The following is a 19,002-nucleotide window of genomic DNA, read 5'->3' on the forward strand; positions in this document are numbered from 1 at the left end:
CTTTTCTTTTCTTTTTCATTATTTATTATTTTATTATTTTATTTTATTTGTTTTCCTTTTGTGTTTTAAGAAGATGGCATGCCAGAAGCACTTGGTGGGGAATCAAGAAGGCTTACCAGGGAACAGCTATTTACAATGGCTGCGGCGGCCACCATAAACTTCAGTTCAATGTTATGCTATTCAATCCTGGGACCCTTTTTTCCGTCAGAGGTAACAAAAAAAACAACTATGCTTTAGATTATTTTTAGCTTTTTAAAGCATTTTGAACACCGTGGGAGCTTTATGGCTGGCTGTGAGTTCTGAGTTAAGGCTTTTCAGTTGTGGGAATTCATGGCAATAGCCTGATGCTGGGTAAAATAGATTAGAATGTATATAACTGTGGCCTGGAGCCTGTCCATGGTCTAATGTTACTGCCCCTGTGGCTGCAGAGGAGACAGCAAACTGGTGATATGAGAAGTCAGAGAGGGTACTTGGAAAAGTGAAATAGTTTTTTGTCCAGCACTCACCAGTTTGATAGTAGAGCTGGCATTAAAACTCTGCCAGCGTCCCCACTTGCGTTACAGTGACTTAGCCACACAGTGACTTTTATTTATGGCTATCTCTCTGTCAACTCATGCTGGGCCATCATTTGCTATGTTAAACTTCCTGACCTAGCAAATGGAGAGAAAAAACAATGATCTCTACTTCAGTTGAGGAGTAAAACATTCAAATATAGGATAAAAAAAAAAATTACCATGGTGCCTTTGCAGCGGAAGCCCATTTGCCTCATGACCAAGTTGTTCCCAAGTATTAACAGAGAAATGTTAAGATTATTTTTACACTAAATATTCCTGTGTACAGCTTGTAGCCAATTAAGTGGCTTTTGTCGGTTGGAGAAGTAAAACGTTTGCCTGGTGCATGTTATGGGGAGGTTATGATACAGTGAAGATAACAAGTATCTCTGTTCACAGCCCTTTAGCCATGTGAGGGATCAAAGCTTTGTAGCTAGCTCCGTTGCTGCAAAGTAGCAACCTGAAGCCACCTGCATAAAGTCTAGTCGTCTGTTTAGCAAACAGCACAGCGTTTCCACTCGTTGATTAATGAACGTTGCTTTTCCCTTGATAGCATACACCTTAAATAGAAGTGCAACACGTCTTTAAATTGCCTTGTTGTTGCTTTATAAGACTCTGCTTCCTTTGAGAAAGGAAGTTGCTTTGTAACTGTACTAATAGAGAATTAAAAAGAAATGTACAAGGCGTGAATGTTACTCACCTCAAGAATTTGCCCCCATCTTTATGCAGTTGTGATCTTTTTTTGCAGGCAGAAAAAAAAGGTGTCGGTAACACCATTGTTGGCCTGATTTTTGGATGGTTTGCTTTGGTCAATTTCTTGACTGCTTTAGTCTTGGGAAATTACGTAAGTATAATTGGAGCTGTAATTTATTTCTGTGGCCACACAGGTTGGTACATGAAGACAGTTCTCCAAGGTTGAGAATAGAGATGTCTCTTCAGTAGCACTCCTGCAGGCTTGTGTCTGCAGTAACTGAAGCCTGACCAGTCAGTCTGAGACTGATCTAACTCTTGTCAGTACAGTTTAGAAACTACTTTTTGGGGTAGCATAGAATGGTGGACATGAAGCTGTTTTGTTTATCTGGTTAGCTGTTCTACTTGCTTCCGAGTAATCTGCTGATCAATTCTTCCTCTTCTTTCTTGTTTCCTTTTATCCCCAATTTTATTTATTGCACTTATGTACATATTCTTTTTGTCTTTGGTGGTGTTCTTAAGGTGTTTTGTTTTTCTTTAGTTGGCTGCACCCCTTCTTCCTTTCTGATATGTTGTCTTTTCCTTAACATTTCCTCCTACTCTCTGCTGCTTAACTTGGTTTCCCCTTGTACTGCTTTATACAGCAATATGAGATAAAAGTCTCCAGTTCTTGCAGCTTTATTTTTCCCATAGATTAGGATTTTTTTTGGTTTTGTCCTGGAGAAATTTTAAAAAAAGGTAGCTGCACTATCTAAGCATTTTTGTCTAGAGCTGCTCAGAATCATAGCCTCAGTTGGGGCTGCTGCAGTTTCATAGTATTCTTTTTTTTTTTTTTCTTTGGCTGCCAATCCCCATGGCAACCCCATGCTGAATGATTTCTTCTGGTGGGGAGGTGGCTTATCGGTGTCACACTAGTACTGTTGGCAAGTCCAGCTGTCGGTGCCTGTGATGGCGTTCAGCTGTGATACAACCCTTATCAAGCACTTTGCAGGGTAGAGGGGTTGAGCACGCTGTCCTCGCTGCTAACAGGTGAAGTGAGTGCCAGGAGGGTTTCAGTGAAATTTGGCAAAATATAGGCTTTGGTAATAGTGACTGAAATGCAGGGATGTTGTCCAGGCCTGAACAAGAAGAGTCTGAAATACCTGCTGTCCTTAGGGCAGGTTACACCATGGAATTAGAAGCTCAGAGTTGCTTTGTTACAGGATTGAGTTAGCTTTACAGCATGCATCTCGTCGTCCTTTACTCTGGTAAATGAAGGAAGGTAGGGTCCTTTCCCTGGCAATGAATGGGAAAGCCTGAAGCTACTGTGATTCTTGTGCTAAAGCTTTGTGCTCTTAAAGGTTGTGATAAATGCGCTTTGGAGTTGGCTTCCATTGCCTCTCCTGAGACATCTATGTGACAGGTATTGCTGACTTGGCATCACTGACAGTGCTGGAGGAGGGGAATGTGTTACTTTCTATTTGTTTATAATGGAAAATGCTGCTGTGAACTGCTCTGCAGAATCTGCAGCACAGTAATGTGAAAGAGTTAAGTGCACCATGTCTTACCGTCCTGAAAACTGGGTTAAGTCACTTAAACGTTTAGAATATTTTTAGGTTCAGTATTGCATGAGTAGACTCCTGCATGACACCAGCAGGAGTGCTGTCTCCAGCTCTTTTAGTTACATTACTCTAAAGTGTCTGTAATGTGTTTTGATTTCTTAAGAGTAACTTTGAAAGGTTTTTCATCTAGGCTTGAAATAATAATGTGTAAAAATGGAATTTAATTTACAGCTTGCACGTATTGGAGCAAAATTCATGCTTGTAGCAGGGATGTTTGTTTCAGGATGCGTTACCATTCTGTTTGGGTGAGTAGTTTTTGTTGATTGGTTTTATTACATTTGTTTCCTAACTATTTTCATCTGTGTGAAATATGGACACAAAACAAAACTGGGAACTCCTGGGCATCTTTCGGGTGTTGGTTAGATCACCTAAGTTTTTGTATCTTTTCTTTTTTATTTATCCCTTGTAAAGTAGAATGAACACTTCTTCCTTTTGGTATGTCTCAAAGCCTACTCAGTACTTTGAAAACAAAGGAGGAGGGTTCTACCTCTTTAAGTAACTACCATAGTTGATGAACAGCAAGAAGTCTGTCAAAGTACAGCAATAAGGGAACTATTTATGCATAATGTTTTAATTATTCTTTTTAAAAAAATATTAAGTGCAATGAGGTTTGCCTGGTAGGCATTGAGGCTAATTCACTCATTTTAGCAAACTAAAAGTTTTATTAACAGTGAAGGAAGCTCTCGGTTATAACTCACTGTGTCAGGCTCCTTGCACAGCTGCTTCAGAAAACTATCAAACAGAACAGCAGCTGACATTGATGTTCCTCACACATTAGGTGTTTTGTGCTTTTTTTGACTGTTCTTTGACAGAGAAAAGGAGAAAGCTGCCAGAAATAGTTGGGTAGAGTTTGATTTCACCAATGGGATTAAAAAAGATGTGGCAGTAGGAAGCGTTGAATGTCTTGTAACTGTATCCTTTAATGAGTAAGAAATTATGCTCCAGGACATCATTTAGTAGGTGACTTGTTGTTTCCTGGGAGTGCTTCATTTACTGTTTTGTTTTGGGTTTATGTTTTAGAATGCTGGACAAGGTGCCAAGTAGACTACTATTCATCGTTTTGTGCTTTTTAGTAAGAGGAATGGATGCAATAGGTTTTGCAGCAGCGATGACAGCATCATTTTCAATCCTTGCAAAGGCATTTCCCAATAATATAGCTACTGTCTTGGTAAGTGCAAAAAACTGTTACAGCTCAGTGCCCATAATATGATAAGCTGCTAGTAGGTAGCCTAAAACCAGAAGGGGAAAATCTCCTGTCTCCAGTGCAGAAATATTTGAAGTTGTCACATAATGTTTGTTTGTAGTTTAGAATCACAGTCCTAGAACAAGTTTAGACCTCAGCATAACTTCAGTTAGATAAAAATTAAACAGTATATATTAGTTGTTTATATTTTGAAGACATGAGCATTGATGGCAGTAGTTACCTCTTCAGTTGAAATCAGACTGTTGAAATACTAATAGAGTTTTTAGTGACTATTTCTGCATGTATTGTAAGAGTCCATTTGGACTGATTCAAGAAATTTGATTAATTCCTTCAAACGGTGTTGATTTAAATTACTGAAAGATACAAAACTGGAAACAATTTGGTTTCATTTTTTTCTAATCTATTGATGCAAGTAATATATGAGGAGGGGAGAGCTAGAACTTCTTTAAATCTGGAGGCATTGTTTTTGGTCGTCAATGATTCATTTCAACCAGAGATATTTTCCTTGTTTAGTTAGCTTTTATGTTGTGAGGGGAAAGAAAAGGGTTTGTATTTAATAAAATACTGCTTTTTCTTTTTCTTTTTTTTTTCAGTAAATTTTGCTTTCAATTCAAATACAGACTGACAGAAGTAACTGGGTTAAATTTTAATGCATGAACAAACATTAAGAACTTTACATTTACTAAAATTGGAAAAGTTGATGCTTTTATTAATGTTCCTGTTAAGCTGCATAGTTACTTTCATAAATAAATGTCTTTCAAAATACAACCTCCTAAATAGCAGAAAACTACAAAACTGTATCAGCATTGAGGAGCCAACAATTTCTTTGGAAAGCAAGTTCATAGAATCATAGAATTTTTTAAGTTGGAAAAGACCTTTCAGATCATCAAGTTCAGCTGTTAACCTAGCAATGCCATTTCCACCACTAAACTGTGTCCCTAAGCACCAGATCTACATGTCTTTTAAATAACTCCAGGGATGGTGTTTAAGTGTCGCTTAGATGTGGTGTTGGGTGATATGGTTTAGGGGTGAACTTTTAGTGTAGGGTTAATGGTTGGACTTGATGACCCTAAGGGTCTTTTCCAAACTGAATTTTTCTATGATCTTATGGTGACAGAATCACTATACAACCTGGGCAAGGTTGTATATTGAAATTGTGTTTTGGATTTATTCAGCCAATAAGGTTAAGGTTTCCTGTTTGCAATTTTAAAATGTAATTTAAATAGGTGAGTAAAGTAACCTTGACTTAATCAGACTTTAAAATAAATTAAATTCTGCAGTGGCAGCACAATAAACATGATACATAACTGAGAACATTATGTGGTGATGGAGGTCACCTCAAGCCCCAGTCAGAAACAGTACACAGCCGTGGCTTGGTAGCTGCCTTTGTTTAAAATCTAGGCATGACAGATCGCTTTTAAATATTGGCCTATTTGCCATATTATATACTCAGATGTCTTGTTCTATGTAAGAATAAAAGCTTTTCATATTCATTCATGTAGACTTAGCTGTCCCTAAATGAAAGTGACAGAGAGTTCTTGTTACTGAGAATTCAGTGTAAAGCCTGAGATTTTTAGCCTTGCTTTCCATTGCCCTTCTTGATAGTGCTAGATACTGAAAAGTGTTTTTCTTCTTCTTACTCCTTTGTTCCTGGTTTTCAGCCCACTTTTTACCTACTGGGTACCCTGGAGAGTATATGGGAAGTTTATTATTAAATGTAGGTATGTCAGCCTTATAGAAGTGGGAAATTCAGCGTCTATCAAGATAATACCTCTGTTGAAGGAGGTATAAATTTCAGAACATAAGCAATATCACTGTTTTTACAGTATCAGGTTTACCTTCTCCTCCTCTGATCTGCAATAATGAAGGGCTGAATGATCTACAGACTATTTTGAACTGAAGTCTCACCAATCATAAGTATTTTTTATGGTTGGTGAACAGCACAAGTAAAAATTTTATTTAGTTGCAGTTATGTTAACTCACAGGCATTCCATGTGTTGAAGTTTACCAAAATATCTCAAATGTATCTAGAACTGATTTGAAGGACTTGCTGTTATTAGTTATTTCCTTTCCTAGGAAAGGAAAAAGCTGGGACCCTAAGATGACCTTGGATAAACAACTTGGCTATTGCTGGCTGTGCCCCCTCTTGGGTCATTTGACCACTCTAGCTTGTATTAGTAGAATTAAAGATGATGAATCATAGAATGGCCTAGGCTGGAAGGGACCTTAGAGATCATTTTAATCCAGCCTCCCTGCCACCTCTCGACTAGATCAGGCAACATATGGGGACTGAACTGGAATCGAACCCATGACCTTAGTGTTGTTAGTGCTATGCTCTACTGACTGAGCTAACCGGCCCCCTTAAATCCCTATACTATCTACCTTTCTGGGTCTCAGAAGCTGGCAAAACTTTGACTGTAAGCAGTTAATGCCACCAGCTGTTCCTTGTTAAAAGGGAGCAGTCTAAGCACTGACTAGTCAGTTATTGAGGCAAATGTTGACAGCGGTGACTATGGTGGTGTAACACAAGATTTAAGTGTAACTGTATTGTTGTCCTTTTGAAAATGAGTATTTTATAAAAGATGCCAAATTATTAAATCGTAGCCAAAAGCATCTGAGCTATCCCCATTGCAATTCCTCTGTTATTTCCTACCTCTAGTTAGTGAATCCAAACAGCTTAAACTTGGCACATGCACCTGATCCCATAAGCAAATGACTCATCCAAGCAGGCTTGTTTGGGTCTTCCCCCTCAGGCTGGAGTGTGACTGTAGGTGGGAGAGGTGATTGTTTCAGCCTGAGTTGTCCTACAGATGCTTTCCATCAGTAGAGCATTTGTCTTGCCTCAGGACTGAGATCTGTTAGGTGACAGCAGAGTGGCCTATGCTGCGGTACAGACGGATCCTGAAGCAAAGTAAGTGATTGCTGTCACACAGACAACTACTAAATTCCTTTCGCTATCCCACTTTGTGAAGGTCTCTGCTAGCCATTATCCCTCTTAGGGATGCAGCACCTTTTCCTTTTTGTTAGCCTGTCTGTGCTGCTCCTCAGAAAAATGGATTGCTTTTATTGTTAAGCTACAGTTGATCAGCATTCTTTTTTTATTTTTTGCTTTCTTTTTCATCCTTTAGGGCAGCCTTGAAATTTTTACAGGACTGGGACTGGTGCTGGGCCCACCTTTAGGTGGCTTTTTATATCAAGCATTTGGTTATGAGATCCCTTTCATTGCACTGGGATGCATAGTGTTGGTCTTGGTACCTGTGAATATGTGTATGTTACCAAACTATGGTAAGCACCCTTCTTCTTGTTTCTTTCCCTTACCTTAACTTCTCATATATATTACTCCGTTTTAGAAAAAAAAAAAAAAAAGCCGTTTATGAAGTCTGATACACTTCAGAGGGCAAAGCTGCAGCAGAATTAACTTCTATTCTTGATCAGGCCCGTGATTTAATGCAAACTAAAATTAATGTGTGTAGGTGGCCTGGAATGAATCCAACACCTCGTGCTCATCTCTGCAGGCACTAAGAACTCTGTGGAAATAAACCAAGATAAATTTTTGTTTCGTTTTTTTTTCTTTAGCTTAAGGGTTTGTAAAGGATCAGTCGTGTCTTCTGTGCATCAGTTTGTCATTGCAGCTAGTTGAAGAAAAGCTGTTGGATAGATTTTGCCTAAAACAAGAGAACTTGACATGTTTGAGAGGTAACAGGGGAGAAAAACAGAATTGCAAGGAGAACAAAAAAGGTTGCAACATCTGATTAACATGAAAGAATGTTAATAAATGAGGGGTTTAACTGAAGTACTACAGACCATATAAATTTGATTAAATTTTAGATGGTCCTGTTTGGACGGAAAGTTAACTGAAAGATGTCTTCACACAAAATCATAGTTGCAAGCTTACAGTTTTTTTAGTATTTTCTAGAATAAAAACTAGGAGCTTTTAAAATATGTTTTTTAGATTGTTTTTCCTCTTAAATATGAAAGTGTTGGAGAATAACTTCATGTATATTGGCCTTTAGAATAAACTTACAGTGGTTAACTATGTGTTGCTACTGCTAACCTCCTGCCCACCTCCCCAGGTTCTGAAATTTTATGGAATCGTGATATTGCTAGCTAATTTGAAACTACATTCAATAAATGTTAGCTCCTGCGATGGTGGATGCTAATGAATCCACTTTTAGTTCTATATATACTCTGAGTCCATACTCAACTATTAAAGCATGAAGCAGCATCAGGAAGGGAGCCTGCATTAGAAATGTCATGTAACAATGACATCTGAAAGAAGCTTCCTGTCTAGAGTACAAGTTGTACACAGAGGAGACGTGACTGGTTGCTTAAAAATCCAGACAGATCTCAACTGATAAATAGCAATCTTTTTATTTTACTTTCAAATAATGTCTCTCTGGTTGTATATGAACAGTTCATGCATGTATATGTGTTGGTTTTGATATGTATCCATGAAATTTTCATTGTATAGAGATTAGCAGAGAAATAATTATTTTTTGCATAATTTACATAATTCCTTCCAAGTTGGACATTTGCAATGTTGGAATCTAAATTGTTTACATTTCTTCCTTTATTCACCTGTCAAATTCAGTTTTTTAAATATAAAAATAATATAGTGCATAATAAACTACTGTTGACTTTCATTTGTTAGGGAACAAGAGTAATAGAACTAAAAGAAGGGAAATACTAGTCTCTTTTCTAAAGTGAGAAGAATAATCATGATCTTATGCTGCTGAAGATAATGCAATTTCCCACCTGCCTGCTTTTCTCTTGAAACAGATTCAATCTCTGGCAAGGACTCCTTTTGGAAGCTCATTCTTCTGCCGAAAGTCTTACTACTCTGTTTTATTATATTTTCTCTAAGTGCATGCTTGGGCTTTTTGGATCCCACAATGTCTCTATTTGTCATAAAAAAGGTAAGTCCTGTTAAAATGCAGGGAAGCCTTGACTTGCATTCATTATAAATGTGGTTTAAATATCATAAACAAGATCAAGCCTTATCCAACTACACTGCTTTAATTAGCTGTTAATAACATGATTTCCAAATAATTGATTTTATCAGGACTGACAAATCACCGTTTCCATAGATGCAATCTGTTGCTGCTGGGTCTTAGTCACTCTAAAAATGAGGAAATGTAAGGTCTTTAAAAATAAGCTTTTTCAACTTGTTTAGCTTTCGGCTGCAGAGCACCTTCTCTGAACAGGGCAAAGCAGCTGGTTTTGAAAGTGAGGGACTTTCTTGTCCTTGCTGAAAGCAAATTCTGTAAAACTGGAACGGTCACAGACAGTGTTACCTCTCTTGATGGGGACAGCTCTGCCTTCTCATACAGCAATGTCAAAATTGAACTGATTGCAGCTATGTAGCTCACCAGCTGACTTGTTCACTCATTCATTAAAAAGGCCACTGTGGTTTTTAGTTAGTTTTTATTTGTTTTCATATTTGGTTGTTTCCTACTTAATTTTATTTATTTATTTATTTTCCCCATGGTCTTTAAGGTAATGAATTTGAAGTAAACAGTACAAGATTCTGTTTCTGTGTGAAATCAAGCAATGCCTTTTGAGTGTTTTATTTGTCGGTTGTTTTTCCAGGGGATAGCATTTCACAGGTGGTTGTGCTCCTACTTTTCATCTGTCTAGTCCGGTACTTAGAGCATGCATCCAGGGTGGAGGAGACTAGGTGCTGACCTTTTCTGTTAGTAGAGATGTGAATGTACATCTTCCATGACCCAGGAGGGATCTGTAATTATCCCACTGTAGAATATTACGCACTTGTGTGGCTCTTCTGCTTTCCCTCTGCTCTGTGCTAGCAGATGCTGTGAAAGGGCTGTAGGCTCCTTGGCAGGTGTTATAACCACTAAATTACAGTTATTATCGTGTACTTGCATATGGCAACGAAATAGTGAATATATATGTAATCTATGCCACACGAAACATCTAACTGATAGCTAAAGCGTTCATTTGAGAGACTAGCATGCTTTTGATTCATTACGCATTTTGTTTCAATGCAGAAATGTGACTCTGCATTAGGGATGTGTAGATCTCAGGATATTTGCAAAAAGCCTGTTACTCATTCTTATAAAACTCCTCCTTTGGTTGAAAAGCCGGAGTTGTGTTTTATAGCACTGCTTATTTTTAAGATGCACTGATTAGCAGTGGATGACTGGAGTATTTATGTTCCTCTTAGTGGAAAAAAATAAAGATTGGAGAGGTGAATCACAGAATTGGTGAGGCTGGAAAAGACCTCTGAGATTATGACTAAATCCATCCAAATTTCAGTGTCTGATGTAGCTATTTCAAATGTGCCATATTAGAATCCATTGTGCTGGTGCAGGGACACAGCATAGTGTTTCCTCCTGTGACTATTTAGGCTTTATCTGAGTACAGTTGTGTCATGGAGTTTTTACTCCACGCTAAGAAATGGAAGTGGAAGGAAACTAGAGCTCTGCTGATGACTTCAAATACTTGAAAAACTTCTGTATGATATCAGTAAAATATTTAAAATCATGCATTTTAGTATTTTGACCTGAAATATTATTCTTTGATTGTCCTTTAACGAATGTAGCATATATGATTTGATGTTTTCGGTTTTTTGGTTTGTCTTCCTTTCTATAGTTCAAACTCCCAACTGGTTACGTGGGCTTGGTATTCCTTGGTTTGGCACTCTCGTACTCCCTGTCTTCTCCCCTCCTTGGACTCCTAAGTGACAAACTGCCAGTGAGTACTACCCTCCTGTTTGTGCAGAGTTAGTAAAGCACTTTGTGTGGTTAGCTAAAACTGGAAGACTTCCCATATTGGATCGATGGGTGTAGACCTGGTCTTGTAAAGTGATGTGTCTTTCAGGACCTTGCACGTGCACTGAATATGGCCAACTTAGAATTCCCTTTTGCAAGGTCCGGGTAATACAAGAATGTCCCAAATAGTAGAGGATGTTGAACAAATATCCTGTAGTTGAAAACTGTTGAGCTTTTCTGGTGGACTAAGTACAGTCTGTTTCCAGCCAATATGGAATTAGCCACTGCTAATTGATTAAGAAAACCTACATTTTGAATGCTGTGCATGAAGGACAATGCCAGTTTTCTGACACAAACTAATAATGGCCTTTGTCTGTGAGAATTACATGCAATGCTACATGATAATTCTTGGACTAAGCAAGAGTAAGACCTAAAATACTTTGCTAGCAGAGAAGCACCTTTAGTCTGTATCCCGAGGAAATCTCTATATTAAGTAGCTGCTGCCATTGATTGCATTGCTAGTGAGGAAATGTGAATTTGGCGTTTCTAGATGGTGTTCAGAACTGACAGAGAAATTGTGTATTGTGTAATGGTGGTACTTTTGAGGAGAAGAAGGTAATAGGAAAGACAAGGCAGTTACATTAAAAATTCACATCTTTAAATTCCGTGCCTCTTCCTTTTCTTTCGCAGTACATCAGGAAGTGGCTGCTGGTATCTGGAGGCTTAATGACAGCACTGTGCTTTTTCATGTTAGGACCTGCTCCTGTACTGCACATTGAAAGGTACAGAACTGCCTTTTTTTGAGCTTGTCCCCTCATGTGATGTTTTTGTCATAGCTATCATGAACATAGTCAAAATGTCCACAAATCTATAATTAGCACCTCTGACCATGAAACAGTTGGATTTTTTTAATTTCTAACATGAGACTGTGAAGGCAAACCTGTGGAAGTATCTGAAAATGGAGATTTTACAGTTTTGTATAACAGATCCTTTTCCTTTGGTTTTTTTTTTGTTACTGTGTTTGCTCATGTTAACATGTCTGGTGGGGAGAATGCTGCTTTTTACTTTCCTTTCCTCACAGTACTGTGGCATTTCCAGTGCAGCAAAACAAAATTCTCTTTCTTCCATAGTTTTCAATTTTCTCTTGTTCATAAATGTTTCTTAACTATGGGTTTTATTTGCATGGCTGTGCAGCAGAACTGATTTTTCTTCTCCCTGTACATAGCTTAGAGAAGAAAACGCTAGATTATAGCTTTGATTTCAGCTAGCCCAGTATAGACAATGTATGTTACACCTGGACACTGCATTGCCATATCTCTCAAGTTAATTCACAGCAGAACATTCTGTTACATTTACAAAACAGTCTTCTGTCCCAGGTTATATACCCTTCAAAATTATGAGTGCCTTACTACCATGCAGAATTAAGTCAACTCCTTCCTTCTGGACTTTAATTTTTAAAGATGATCAGACATTTGAAACTGGTGAGGTCATAAGTTTGAGCTTGTGATAAAAAGAAGTCGGTAAAATCATCAACATTCTTTTCTTCACCAAGTCTGTTTGACTATAATATATTAGGCTACATAATTTTAACTGCGAAATCCTTCATCTATAAAACAAACCAAGCCTGGAGCTTGGGCATATGTATTGCTGAATTAGGTTCATCTATCTACCTCTTCTCTCTGTGGCCCTCTTAAAATGAACTACATTTGATAAGGAAATATTTGAATACAAGATTTCAACTTCTTTTACAAAGTCTTTTTTTCAAACATAGAACTATCTTTGTCAACTCTTAGTGTTCAGTTAAAGTAGAGGGTTTTTTTGGCTTCAATAAACCTAGTTTTCTGGTCAGTCACAGAGAGCTGATGTAACAGCCTTCACTCAAACCAGATCCTTACTTGAAATGAGTCTTCGGCAGCTAACTTCTTTTAAATGCTCTTTTTCCAGTCAGCTGTGGATGTTTGTGCTAGTCCTGGTTTTGATTGGCTTTTCCCTTGGCATGAGTGCTATCCCAGTGTTTCCAGAGATCCTGCAGTGTGCATAGTAAGTAATTTGGTCCAATGCATCTTTCATGTTACTGACAGTAGGAAACTGCAACTAATTTTCAGGGATGAATATGAAGTGGGGGTTTGCTATGGCTTTATTTTCCCCCTTATTGGGACAAAGGTAGTGAGTAACACTTAAATACTTCCATTACTCTTTTGTCTTATTTTTTTCTGACTGAGCCAGAAATAGTGACAGTGTAATGACAGTCATTATACGCCAAATACAATTTTGTAACTGTGTACCTCAGTACTATGAAGACACTGAAGTACATCAGACTTTGGGTCTCATAGCACGTAGTGACTGTGTGCAATTTCATATACATAGGATTTATTTTAGCTTCAGAGGGAAATTAATAGCAAGCAGTTTTCATGGTTTTTTTTCAGACTGCATTGGTAGTAACAGCTGCACCTACTTTGCTCAGAGTATGAGGTCTGTGATAAGGCTTGGCAGCAGTTACCTAGAAGGGTCCTTATTTACTATTATTAGAATGTTCCTCTTGGAACAAGATCTTTTCTTTTCTTAAAAGTCCACCTGCCATCATTTTACACTTGCGGTATGAAACGTGGGGAATGAGCAATGGTGTGATGTTAGGAATCTTACTCTGAAAACACCAGAGATGAGGAGCAGTGCTGCAATCCTTCAGAGAGGCAGCAAAGAAGAAAGTACTGTGTAAACAGACGTGCTTCAACTGTATGCTTCTGCTTCTTAGCTATTTATGTTGTGTGTAAATTAAAAGGAGGGAAAAAACTCTCTATAGGGGAAGGCTGTAGACTGAGACACAATGATGCATTGTACTAATCTAACCAGTCTGTCATTCTGCAGTGAGAATGGATTTGAAGAAGGTCTGAGTCTTCTGGGACTGGTGTCTGGGCTCTTCAATGCTATGTGGTCCCTTGGGTAGGTGCACAGTCACTTTTTTGTAAACTATGAGTGTTCAGTCGTTCTATGCTATTGCCACATGAAAACCTGCTGCATTATAACCAGAAGTCTTACGCTGCAGTCCTTGTGTTGACCTCGATTCAAAAGGTTCTTGCTAAACAGGTGCCTGGTGGACATGTTAAAACAAAGCTTTTTACCCAGCAAAGGGAATGGACTCTGAACTTGACTTCCTTCAAATGTATTGCCCTGCATATCAAAAAGCTGCAGTGATTAAGTGGGTGTTAGCTTGCCCTTTTGTGTGGTTGTTTTTTTTGTCACTGAAATATTTAAAAATGCTTAATAAAGGGAGAGGTGTATCCTAAATTTTTACAAAGCTGAAGTCCGCCCACATGGGGCGAGCTAGAAGATATCTGCTCATGACTAATTATGTTCCCCCTTCTTAATTTTCCACATTCCTTTCTTATGTCTGGGATAGCTTAGAGTAGAATCATATCTTCTCTTTCAGCCACAGCCAGTATTTAAGGTCTGTGTTTGTGTGGCTTAGCAGAGTGTGCCTGTTATTTACTACTCAGTGGTCATCACAGAAATGAGTGATAGTTTCTGCTGACTGAGTGATCTCTCAGAGTTGTCACTCAATGGGAAGTGACAGAGTCCCCTTATTGACAGCCGCTTCCAGGATTTTTGTATCTGTCCTTGTAGTCCTCTGTGGCTACAGGTGGGTTTCAGTGGTACAAATTGCCCCATGTTTTCCAAGGTAACTGAGATTCTAGCTGTCTTGTTTATTTAGTACAGAGTTCAGTGCAGATATAGTAGTATAAAGTTACCAAACAGCCATTTTAGGCAGCAGGTTTGGTTTTATGTGACTTGATTTCTGGAAGTCTCTCTAGTTTTACACACCTTTGTCCCTTTCTGTAGTGAAAGACCATGTCATTAAAGACCTTTCATAAAGTCACAGCACCTGCGTAACCTGTCGCGGCATTCTTAGACGGGCATGAGGATGCAGGGCGGTTACATACACCTCACCCTTGCAGCAACTGCATTGATCACAATGTGCATTCCCACCTGCCTATATCTGTCAGTCTTTTGTCTTGAAGTTTTACATGTTGAGAGTTGAAAGTTTAAAATTTCTTTCATGATAGAATTGATTGCTTCAGATGCCCTGTTAGAACATGTTCTTTAATGGAGCCTCTAAGCCCGATCCAGGCAGAAAAGAGAGCATTCAGCTTCTGATGTGGATCCTATTTCCAACTGATGGTGTAACTAGACAGGTCTATTTGGGCTGTGGCAAAAAAAAAAAAAGAATTAATATTTATTGTGGATTATAGGCAAGTTAGGTCTGTGGAAGACAATCCTTTGTTGACAGAGGAGAGAGAATCAGTTGAGGGAGGCCACAAAAAACCAATAAAAAAAGTCTCTGGAAAGATGATAGATTAACTTTTTTGTTTGAGATACCAATACTTAATTTTTATTTGTTGCAGGGCATTTGCAGGTCCCATTTTGGGAGGATTTCTAAATGAAAAGCTGGGTTTTGAATGGGCCTCAGCCATCCAAGGAGGGTGGGCCCTGTTAAGTGTAAGTAATTACACATATTTTGCTTTTTATATCTATTGCATTTATGACCTATTGCATAAGGCTATTATTATTACAATTATAATGGAGTTATTTCCTCAAAGGGCCTTGCAGCTGGAATATTCTATATCACTGATGCAGCAAGGAGAAGGTATGTTGAGATATTTATTTAATTTACTTGCAGTCATATAAAGAAACCTTTGATGGCTGTACTTCCATGTCTTCCTCACTACCAACCCAATAGTGAATGACAAGTTGAGCAGTAAAAATACTGCTTAAATACTTTGTCTGTATGCTTTCCTAAATCTCTACTGACCTAAACAGGGACCTAAAACAGGCAATGCCTGTTTTATACAAGCAACAGAACTGTGGCATTAACAAGCAAACCCTGCTGATGGTTCCTTCAGGATCATGTCTGTGACCTGCAATTGGCTGGATAGTTGCATCCAGAGAGTAGTGGTCAACGGCTCAATGTCTGGATGGAGATCAGTGACAAGTGCTTTCTAATATCCCCATAACAACATAGACAGTGTACCCTCAGCAAGTTTGCAGATGATGCCAAGCTGAGTGGTGTGGCTGACACGCCTGAGGGTTAGGATTCCATTCAGAGGGACCTGGAGAAGTGGGCTGGTGTGAACTTTGTGGGGTTCAACAGGGCCAAGTGCAAGGTCCCACACCTGGAACAGGACAATCCCTGGTATCAGTACATGCTTGAGGATGAAGAGATTGAGAGCAGTCCTGCTGAGAAGGACTTGGGAGTGCTGGTTGATGAAAAACTGGACATGGGCGGACAATGTGTACACACAACCCAGAAAGCCAATGATATCCTGGGTTGCATCAAAAGAAGTGTGGCCAGCAGGTCAAGGGAGGTCTCTGGTGAGACCCCACTTGGAGCTCTGTGTCCAGCTCCAGAGTCCTCAGCACAAGACGTACATGGACCTGTTGGAGTGGGTTCGGAGGAGGTGCACAAGAATGATTGGGAGGATGCAACACCTCTCCTATGAAAAAAAGCTGAGATGGTGTTTTTCAGGCTGTAGAAGAGAAGACTTTGGGGAGACCTTATTGCAGCCTTTTGGTACTTAAAGGGGTACTATAGGAAAGATGAGGACAGACTTTTTAGCAGGACCTAGTGTGATAGGACAAGGAGTAATGATTTTAAACTAAGAAAGGGTAGATTCAGACTAGATATGAGGAAGAAATTTTTTATTATGAGGGTGATGAAACACTGGAACAAGTTGCCTAGAGAGGTGGTAGAAGCCCCATCCCTGGAAATGTTTAAGACTAGGTTGGATGGGGCTTTGAGCAACTTGATCTAATTAGAGGTGTTGGACTAGATGATCTTTAAAGGTCCATTCCAATGCAAATCATTATGTGATTCTCTGAAATTACAGATGTGAAAGCAGTAGTACATGGTTCTGTGCAGTAGTGGGGAAGCAAATCTAGTGATCCACATAGCTTTTTCCATATAATTTGTAGCTTTTGTTACATGATACTAGTATAATGTAGAAGTATCTAGAGAATATTAAAACTGTTTCTTCCCTCTTGTTCTTTTGTTGGCGCAAACAGTTCCAGTTCCAGCCTGCAAAATCCTTCTGGTGATAATGAAGAAAGAACTCATCTGATGGGCAGTGAGACGTAGCCAGACGTACTTTAAATCTCTGTTTACTATTGTGGTTTAACCTAGCGTTTTGATGAGTGGATTTAACAGTGTGTTGTTATGCTGAAGCTGGGATACACAATCCCTTAGCCAACTACCAGTTGTGGTTTAGTTTTATCTGCATTACTACTTTGAAACACGTAACACCAACTGCCTTTCTTTTGGAAGTCTTTATGTGAATTGGATGAAGTAACCCTCAGATGTCAGCCTGCATAGTTGTGTTCCATATACAGTGCACTGTGTGTGAAGAGGTGTGTTTTCAAATGTCTGTTTTCTATACTTGAACCTGCTGTGCATTATTCATGGGTAAAGTTACTATTTTGCTACCAAGATATTTTGTACTTTTTTAGGCAAAGTTGATTATCTTGTAATACTTTAACAATATAAAATGTTGAAACATAATGTGAAATTACAAAGCATTAAGCACAATGTTGTTTTCAATAAAGCAACTTCTTTTTCTCTAAGTTTTGTGAATTTTCTTAGACAACAGGGGACTATAGAAGACTTTGTGCCTACCAGAACCTGTATTATCTTAAGAGTGCCTGAAAATGGGAGACAAAATTAATGAAGTGAATGCTTAGGTTCTCCACACATAACTAAATGATCTTCGGTCCTGAGGAAGGTTTGGTATTGTGTATACATACACACACAGACATACATGTGTTTGCCTTATATATGAAGACTCAACTTGATGTGTGTGAGATCTATGTTACTAATGAATGCCAGCTGGAATGATTGTATTAACTGCCTCTGCAAGAGTAAATCTATCAGCTAGGACCGCTATTTTCCAGCAACGGGAAGAATAAAAAAAAATTCTCGCCTCCTCCAGATGCTTGGCAAAAAAAGGCAAAGGGAACTGAGACAAGGGCATGCCTAGAAAACTCACACTAGGCTTCTTGACCTCAGCTGTGGCAAAGGTCTCTTTTTAAATTTGTCCTTGAGAGCCCATAACTGAGTCCTAGAAGGTTCTCTGTGGTACTCATTTTTTCATAAATAGGAAGAACGACCTAGTCCTAGTAATTTCAAAGCACTTTCTCTTGCAAGTAGCTACTGGAATTCACATAATTGTTTCTCTGCCTTTTTTGAAGCACTAGCAAGAATAAGCATCAGGGACCAAAGGGCAGATTTCCCCTTGAGACATTCTGGCAATAGCCCCTTTTCCTGTTGTATTGTGTGTTAGACTTTACTGAAACTGGGAATGTACACCTCAACCTATTCCAAAGTGCTGACCCTGCCAGTGCTGATGGAGAGGCAGATGAGAAGGAGCTGAAGGGACTGGAGGTAATCAGAAAGTGCACAAGATGCAGATCTCTAGACCTGGGACTTAATTAGCTCTAGAATGACTTGTTCACTTACCTGGCTTGTACTGTTAGTTTTGAAATGGCTAGGATTACCAGAGAAAGCATAAATGGTATTGAAATTAATGAGCTGTCCCACAATGCATGAACTTCACCAGACGTCAAATAGAAACTAGACAGGCTTAACTAACCCCTCTAGCTTTCTGGCAACATATCTTCTCCCTTCTTTGTTCCTTCACATACACGGTGGAGGTGAAAGACATCTTAAGAGCAATCCTAGGTTCCAGGTTTGTTGTTCAAGTCAACTCACAAGCATTTTCTCCTGCCATAATTACCCAGGGGCCCTGGACACACAGTTAAAGCTGAGCAGTGGGATCTCCTATGGGAAACTCAGCAACCCCCTAGTGCTGTGCTTCTCTTGTGTGGTGGCAGGTCTGAATACCCATCTGTTGTTGTTAACACTGATGTGCAGTCTGTGAAGCCATGACAAGAAGAGGCTGTTCAAGGTACAGCCAAACTACACTGGATCAAATTGGAGCAGCCATGAGCTGGAGTGGCACAGGCAGTTCCTGCCCAGCAGCACTGAGCTCAGGGCCCTGCCTGCACCCCAGGCCTTCAAGTTTGTGGCAGCAATGTGTCCATGCAGGTCTTTGCTCAGACTTAGCAAACTCTGGCTTGTTTTCCTGCTATGACCTGGGCTTGCCTGGACCTGTGTTACTACAGCAATGCCATGCCTGGACCATTTGTGAATATACCATAGAATCACAGAATCATAGAAT

General features: G+C 39.1%; 1 protein-coding gene across 2 annotated transcripts; it reads left to right on the forward strand.

Annotated features, from left to right (window-relative positions):
* The first annotated feature begins 74 nt into the window (after positions 1-74).
* On the forward strand, positions 75-17,389 carry SLC18B1 (solute carrier family 18, subfamily B, member 1). Of its 2 annotated transcripts, none has more exons than XM_009870746.1 (13): positions 75-210; positions 1,300-1,395; positions 3,014-3,087; positions 3,863-4,010; positions 7,175-7,331; positions 8,826-8,962; positions 10,659-10,760; positions 11,468-11,559; positions 12,722-12,817; positions 13,643-13,717; positions 15,178-15,271; positions 15,373-15,419; positions 16,835-17,389. In XM_009870746.1, exons 1-13 carry the CDS (start codon positions 79-81, stop codon positions 16,905-16,907), a joined length of 1,323 nt encoding a protein of 440 aa, XP_009869048.1. In that variant the 5' UTR covers positions 75-78; the 3' UTR covers positions 16,908-17,389. The 2 variants fall into 2 exon arrangements, with proteins under 2 accessions (XP_009869048.1, XP_009869049.1); XM_009870747.1 differs by having other exon boundaries at positions 16,841-16,907.
* The last annotated feature ends 1,613 nt before the right edge of the window (positions 17,390-19,002 follow it).

Source organism: Apaloderma vittatum, unplaced genomic scaffold (assembly GCF_000703405.1).
Source record: "Apaloderma vittatum isolate BGI_N311 unplaced genomic scaffold, ASM70340v1 scaffold1716, whole genome shotgun sequence".
Taxonomy (NCBI): domain Eukaryota; kingdom Metazoa; phylum Chordata; class Aves; order Trogoniformes; family Trogonidae; genus Apaloderma; species Apaloderma vittatum.

Excerpts from the sequence above, each read along its gene's own strand:
- SLC18B1 (XM_009870746.1), top strand. The coding sequence starts at position 79 with ATGCCAGAAGCACTTGGTGGGGAATCAAGAAGGCTTACCAGGGAACAG. Across the intron at positions 3,088-3,862 it reads TGCGTTACCATTCTGTTTGG|AATGCTGGACAAGGTGCCAA; the intron begins GTGAGTAGTTTT and ends TTTATGTTTTAG. Across the intron at positions 15,272-15,372 it reads GAGGGTGGGCCCTGTTAAGT|GGCCTTGCAGCTGGAATATT; the intron begins GTAAGTAATTAC and ends ATTTCCTCAAAG.